At 35.2% G+C, this 7,165-nt stretch overlaps 1 protein-coding gene across 1 annotated transcript in view; it reads right to left on the bottom strand.

Moving 5' to 3' along the window:
• Positions 1-6,008: 6,008 nt before the first annotated feature.
• The window catches only part of APPL1 (adaptor protein, phosphotyrosine interaction, PH domain and leucine zipper containing 1), a 39,730-nt gene continuing 38,573 nt past the window's right edge, over positions 6,009-7,165 (bottom strand). The window contains exon 20 of the mRNA XM_012640866.1: positions 6,009-6,450. Within this exon, the coding sequence (XP_012496320.1) occupies positions 6,304-6,450 (147 nt within the window). The 3' untranslated portion in view covers positions 6,009-6,303. The remainder of the gene's footprint in view (positions 6,451-7,165) is intronic.

Genomic DNA, 7,165 nt, shown 5'->3' with positions numbered 1-7,165 from the left:
TCAAACCATTCTAGAGGAAAAGGTATAATTCTGAAGCTGTATTTCTTAAAATTTGTTACATACGATTCATATTTTTTGTTTTACCTAGCAACTAAAATCTCCGTGCAGCCTACATTCTTTAAAAAGTTGCTCTGAGCCAGGTATGTTGGCATGCACCTATAGTCCCAGCTACTGTGGAGGCTAAAGTGGGAGGCTCACTCGAGGCCAGTTCAAGGCTGCATTGTGCTATGATGGCACCTGTGAATAGCCACTGCACTCCAGCCTATGCAAAATAGTGAGATTCCATCTCTTAAAAAAAAAAAAAAAAGGTGCTCTGAACATAGCCTCTCAATATATAAATGCCTAGCATTCTAAAAGGCAGTTTAAAAAAAATAAAGCCCAAATAATAAAAATTTCAATTAACTGCAATATGCCAGTTCTAATTCTATGTTGATCTTATATTAAATGTATAAATCCAATTTCTATGTGCTCAAAATAATAGATGCCACCTCTAACAATTCAAGATAATTCTTAACAGTATCTTTTTTATAGAGAAGTACATATATAATAGTCTCCTCTTATCCTTGGGGGATCTTTCCAAGACCCCCAGTGGATGCCTGCAATTGTGTATAATACCCTATATCCCTACATATACTGTTTTTTCCTATATAGTCATGTATCACATAACAATGTTTTGGTCAACTGCATATGCACTGGTGGTCCCATAAGATTATATAATACCGTATTTTTACAATACCTTTTCTATGTTTAGATATACAAATACCATGTTAAAATTGTCTACAGTATTCAGTACAGTCACATGCTATACAGGCTTATAGCCTAGGAGCAATAGGAATACCATATAGCCTAAATGTGTAGTAAGCTATACCATCTAGGTTTGTGTAAGCACACTCTTATGTTCCCACAATGATGAAATTGCCTGACACATTTATCATAATGTATCCCCATCTTTAAGCCTGTTGTTACATGACACGTGACTGTATACACATACTGTACATTGTAGATATGCTGGACAAAGAAATGATTCACTTCCCAAGTGGGATGGAGCGGGATGGCAAGAGATTTCATTATGCTACTCAGAACAGCATGCAATTTAAAACTTATGAGTTGTTTACTTCTGGAATTTTCCATTTAATATTTTAGGATGACAGTTGACCCTGGGTAACTGAAACTGCTTGGAAAGCAAAACCATGGATAAAGGGAACTACCGTATGTCTTAGTGATTGGACTGAATATATATTATTTTGACCCCAGTACATGACCTAGAAGTTAGCTGTTCTTGTACAAAAGTCCCAATGCCAGCTTAGTGTCTGATACTGTTTCCTTGTAGAGTCAAGGACAGAGGTGGGGTAATTCAGTTAATTGAAACAGAACCTTCAAGTGAAATTTCATTGTTAATAGGAAACATGTGTCCCTTCTTTCCACAAAACTGTTTATTGATTAATGTGATCAGTAGAATGGGAATTAAAAGCGTTTTCAAATGGATGATGGTTTCTGTACTGAACCTAACCTGGTACTGGACATGGAGGGGTTCACTGATAGCAGTTATAAGATATTAGTTTAAATTTTTATTTCTGTAGATTCTATGCTTCACGTAAGTACAAGTTTCTGTATGTGGAAAGAGAGGAGAGAAACTGAGATGTTCATTTAGCCATACCTATGTCGCATTTAGACAGCACATCAGCATGGACAAGAGAAAGGTAGGATGATGCAGTCCATTTCACCACAGCCCAGTAGCTATAGCTTTGATGTTACATGTCTAGTCTCAGTAAATTTTTTTTTAGCAGTAAACTGTCCATTTTAGGGAAATTGACCCTATATGATTGCTTTCTGACGTAGGGATTCATGGCTATATAGACTACCTCAGTAGGCACACACTTAAAATTATTTTTACAGTTTACATTAAAAAATTTGTAAAACTAGCTGACATGAATAGCTTTTTGAAAATCAAATTGTGGTGTGTGCTTATCAGTGAGTAGTAGAATAAATATAAGTGAATATATAAATATATTTAGGATATATGTGCACTTACATAATTCTAAAGTTAATTTCATCTACTCCTTGGATCTTCTAAAGGTGTATATACATTTCTACAAAATTCAAAACAAATTAGAATACAAACTCCCCAGAGAAGAAAAGAACTAAGTGCTATAAGAAACTAGAAAGAGCACACAGGATTAATGTGCACTAGTATTAAAACTACAGATCCAAGCTACTTAAACTGTATACACAATAACCTGCCCCTTTAAATTAGAGGAATTTCTTTGAATAGGACCAGACAGTAGCAAGTGTACATCATCTGTAACATGTCTGGCGTAATTATTGAAGTCTCTTTCCTTTGCTAAAAGAAAAAAAAAGTCACCAGCGATGAATATGTTTGCTTCTATAACAAACTTTTCCCAATAAGTGACAATTTTTTTTTCATTCTAGCTGTTGTGGAATTGTAATGGGAGTAGATGTGTAATTTAACAGATTAAAAAAAGTCCAATAGTTTTACAAACATCTGAAATTACTTGGAGAAATAAAATTCAGAGTATATATCAAATACTTCATACAAAAAGACTGTACAAAAATCATGGACTTTATTATACATTAAAAAATCTTCTAACAGCATATTTCCTGAAGCTTGTCAGCAAATACTTATTTTGACAAAATGAAAAAATAAGTTTTCCGCCCCACATGTATACCATGATCACATAAAATTGAGTTCTTTGAATCCAATTCTAAAGCAAAATGTTGCATGATTTTTAATTGTACATTGCATGATTAATAGTATCAGTGAAATAAGCATTAACCAATTCACTTACATTACAAAATCACCAAATATACAAAGCAATTTTGCACATTAGTTATAACTTAATCCCTAGTTCTTGTATTAACTGAAGTAAATTACATATGAGTGCAGCCACAAGAGATGGGTTAAAAAGTATAATATAGTTCCAGTTTCAAATCTTTATGCATTATTAATTAATGTAGGAGAACAAAATTTCATGAAAGAGTAAATCAAACTTGCTAAAAATAAAATGAAGGGCTTGCTCGCTAGAATTGGTGTGTTTAAATATTTAAAATACATTCTGAATGCTAGGAGGTTGTTGTCAAAACCAACATTAATATTTTCATTTTATTTAGGTGGCAGAAGCTTTTGCAATATACTAGCTCTTAGGGTCTGTCAGCATGTCTAGTAAGATTCAAATTTTAAATACTGTGGTTCCTAGATATAACACAAAATTAACCCAGATGCCTTTACCACATAAGAGGTTATGGTACCTAGGATGCACATCTTACCGTCCTTTTCCCAAGCATAACGTGGAGCCGGAGGATTCTTTTGAAATTAAACACACAGTAATCACTGTAGATGTGGCAAAAACTATACTAGCTTTGGGGACTCTGTTCGAGGTAACAGTTTCAGTCTCTTGTTAGCAATTTTCAAAAGTTTTAAAGGAGGAAGGAGTAACTGCTTTCCTACCAACTGACTTCATTACCATAGTTACAAAAGTACTGTTCATATAGGTAGCAGAATGCATAACAGAATTAGGTAGGCTTAATTTCTTCTTTTAAAAAAACTCTTTGTTAATTTCTAAAAACCGTTAAGTGTAAATTTCAATCTGAGAAAAGATATCCCCAAATCTAATCTAATCACCATCAAAATATCCCAGAGCTAGAAGAGATTTCAAAGGAGGATAACAAGATCACGTTTAACATTAGACAGAAACCCATGGGCAGCCTTCTTTAACAACAGGAAGAGCTTATTAAAGTTGATACTTAAATATCTGCAGTAATGAAATAGTTCATATAGTTCAATTGTAATACAACAAAAGTTGAATTGTTAAAATCCACTCATGACTTCTTTTGGGCATTGGAATGCATTTTGGTCTGACCCACAGACATGGAGACATGGGTATGTTATCATGGAAATTCCTAAGGAAACATGACTTAAAAGAACTACAAGTCTGCCCAGCATCCCTAAGTCTGCCAGTACCCTTAACTCTAAGCCTACACTTTGACCCAGAGTGCTAATAAAGGGCAGCACTTTGCTACCATGCAAAGCACAGTCAAAATGCCTCCTAATGATGACCACCTTCCTTACAGGGCAACAGATTTTTTTTTTTTTTTTTGAGACAGCGTCTCACTTTGTTGCCCGGGCTAGAGTGCCATGGCATCAGCCTAGCTCACAGCAACCTCAAACTCCTGGGCTCAAGCAATCCTACTGCCTCAGCCTCCCGAGTAGCTGGGACTACAGGCATGCACCACCATGCCTGGCTAATTTTTTCTATATATTTTTAGCTGTCCAATTAATTTCTTTCTATTTTTGGTAGAGACGGGGTCTCACTCTTGCTCAGGCTGGTCTCTAACTCCTGAGCTCAAACAATCCGCCCGCCTCGGCCTCCCAGAGTGCTAGGATTACAGGCATGAGCCACCTCGCCCGGCCTAGGGCAACAGATTTTATCTGAACTCAGTGAGGTGACAACTTGTATACACAAAAGAGTTAGTGAAACAGAAAGCTTACCAATCTCAAAAAGGTCTTACAAGCAGGACTTGCCATGACTAATTAAGTGCTGACAACAGAAGAAATTCCAACTTCAACAAAAGGAATGATACACTGTTGTGAAAGCATTCCCTTTGGTAAGGACAAAATAAAGTATTTCATAAATTTCTACTTTTTTACTATATATTTTGGTAACATAAGGCATCAAAGAGTATTAAATAATCATTATTTCCATTTGGCACATGGATAAAAAGAATATCATGATCCTATATATAATTATCTATCCCATTCCTACAGAAAACAATGTACATACACAGTGTGAAACTAAGAAGAAACTAAGAAGAACTAAGAAGAAAAAACTGTATATCAAAGTTTCCCTTGTGAAATTAGTTTTAGTGGCTAATCTCTTGAAAATTTATAAATGTATGACTACGTAAAATACTTTACTCAATATATTTAACTTGTATATATAGATACCTTTTCATGTGAAACGCATAAACGTAATTTCTATCAGTAATGTTAAAAATGTGATTAAAGAAAAAGAAATCAAGATTCGACATAGAAGATAGACAGTATAGAAATATTTTAACCTTGGCACCAGGCTAAAATCCTTTGTTGGTCAACTTCTCCTACACTGTACCAGGCATTCAGTTTCTTTTCAATCTTTCATGGAATTGGAGCTGTTACTCATTTAAAGAGTTAGAAGTACTTAGAATAATTAGTGCAAATTACTCTATTCTCATACATTAGTTATTTGCCTTTGTGGATATAAAGTGGTGATTCAGTACTTTATCAAAACATGGAATTATGAAAATACTGGGAATATCAGTCTGAAATTTAAAAGATTACATTTGCTAAACTCTGAGAATTTTTACTTTAAGCATGAAACATAATTGTCATAGAATTTCTTCTGAAATGTCACTTGATTTTCAATAAAAACTATTTCACATAATGTGGAAAATACAATGTATCATCCTGTTACAACATCCTTACACATCAATCCTAATCTAAAATGTATCTGAACACAAAAAATCTTTTAATAAATTCCAAAATCTTATTTTTAACCATTACTGCTCTGCAGCAATAATTGAAGTCCCAACCTGAGAACTAAGAGTGTGATAATAAAATGCCAAGGCTGTATCAATCTTGAACTGAATACACTTCAGCGTCTTTCCTACTAGCATCAGGTGTAGTACATCAGAGAAATGTGAGTAATCTAAGAAAGTGCCCTGAAATCCACAGTACCACCTGCCACAATTTGAAACCTTAAGTGTAAAATCTCTGTTCTAATTATTTTATAAAAGTTCTATTGCACATTTAATATTGTTAAAATATCTGCAAACCTGTAGAATTCTCTGTATAAAGGGTTTTAAACTTATTCAGCTGAATGCTTCCTCATTGCCAACAAAACGTTCCTACTGAAAGAGAGCATATCCATGAACATCTGAGCCTGAAGAATAAATAATTTATGGTCACAGCCAATTACAATGCAAGATAAAAAGTTCACAGTTTGAAGAAAAAAAAATGCTTGAGCAAATGTAACTCCTCAGCAATCTACTGCAGAGATGAGCAGGTTTCTTTTAGACATGTGGAATTTAATGTTAATGCATAGTATATTATGTTTAAGGGGGAAAAAAAATCAATGCAAACCTAAGTCATCAAGTTCAGTCTTATTTTTTAAAAGGAAGCTAAAACAAGTAAATATAAAGCTTAGTCTCCTCCTTGATATTTCAACATAGTTGTTACCTTATGCCATTTCACCACAGAAATTGTCAAATTCCAAGGGGGGAAATATGAATCAAAAAGCAAAGATAAGTTTATGCTTCTGATTCTCTCTTCTTTCCTTCTTCTCCCAAATCACTCTCTTCTGACTGGCTACTGCTAAGGACAACAAACTGCCCCTCACTACTAGCTTGGTTTGGTCTACTGGAAGCAGCTATCAACCGACTTTGTTCTTCCAAGTCCTAGTGGAAAAGACAGAAAAGAAACTAGGTTAATTGTCTGCAGTCAAATGGAAAACTATGCAGTTAAAATACATACTTGAGAGCCACTTCAATCCTTCTGTCACAAATACAGATTCATAATTTTGATGAAAAGAAAGGCCACATCCAATGTAACACCAAAGTGAATTTTGGTGCCATTCTGGAAATCCTACAAAAGCCAACATTCAAACTAAAAATCTCTGGAGTGTTTTCCTTTTTCTTTTTTATGGCTAACAACCAAATCCAGGCCATCATCATCTCTCACTATACACTACAGTAAAAGCCTCATAAGGGATCACCCCACACCCTTTCCTTTCCCCCTCTGAGGACTCTTCCCCATTCCTGTCCAGTTCATCTTGCTAAATCAGGTGTCACCTTTCCTCAGTCCACCTGAGCCTATCAACAAAGCCTGACTTCAGTGTCATCTTTGCCACTTTCCTCTTCTTTGTCCACATATCCAATTGATTGCCAATTCTTACTAATCTAAGTTACCCACAACTGTCTTCTCTTTTCTATTCTTACTGTCAATGCCACAATCCGTAACAGACTCTTTTTTTTTTTTTTTGAGACAGAGTCTCACTCTGTTGCCTGGGCTAGAGTGCCGTGGCGTCAGCCTAGATCACAGCAACCTCAAACTCCTGGGCTGAAGCAATCCTTCTGCCTCAGCCTCCCGAGTAGCTGGGACTACAGGCATGCG

Source organism: Propithecus coquereli, unplaced genomic scaffold, assembly GCF_000956105.1.
Source record: "Propithecus coquereli isolate 6110/MARCELLA unplaced genomic scaffold, Pcoq_1.0 Scaffold1, whole genome shotgun sequence".
NCBI classification, from domain to species: domain Eukaryota; kingdom Metazoa; phylum Chordata; class Mammalia; order Primates; family Indriidae; genus Propithecus; species Propithecus coquereli.
Note: the sequence above shows the minus strand (reverse complement) of the source record. Positions and strands in the feature narration are given on the sequence as shown.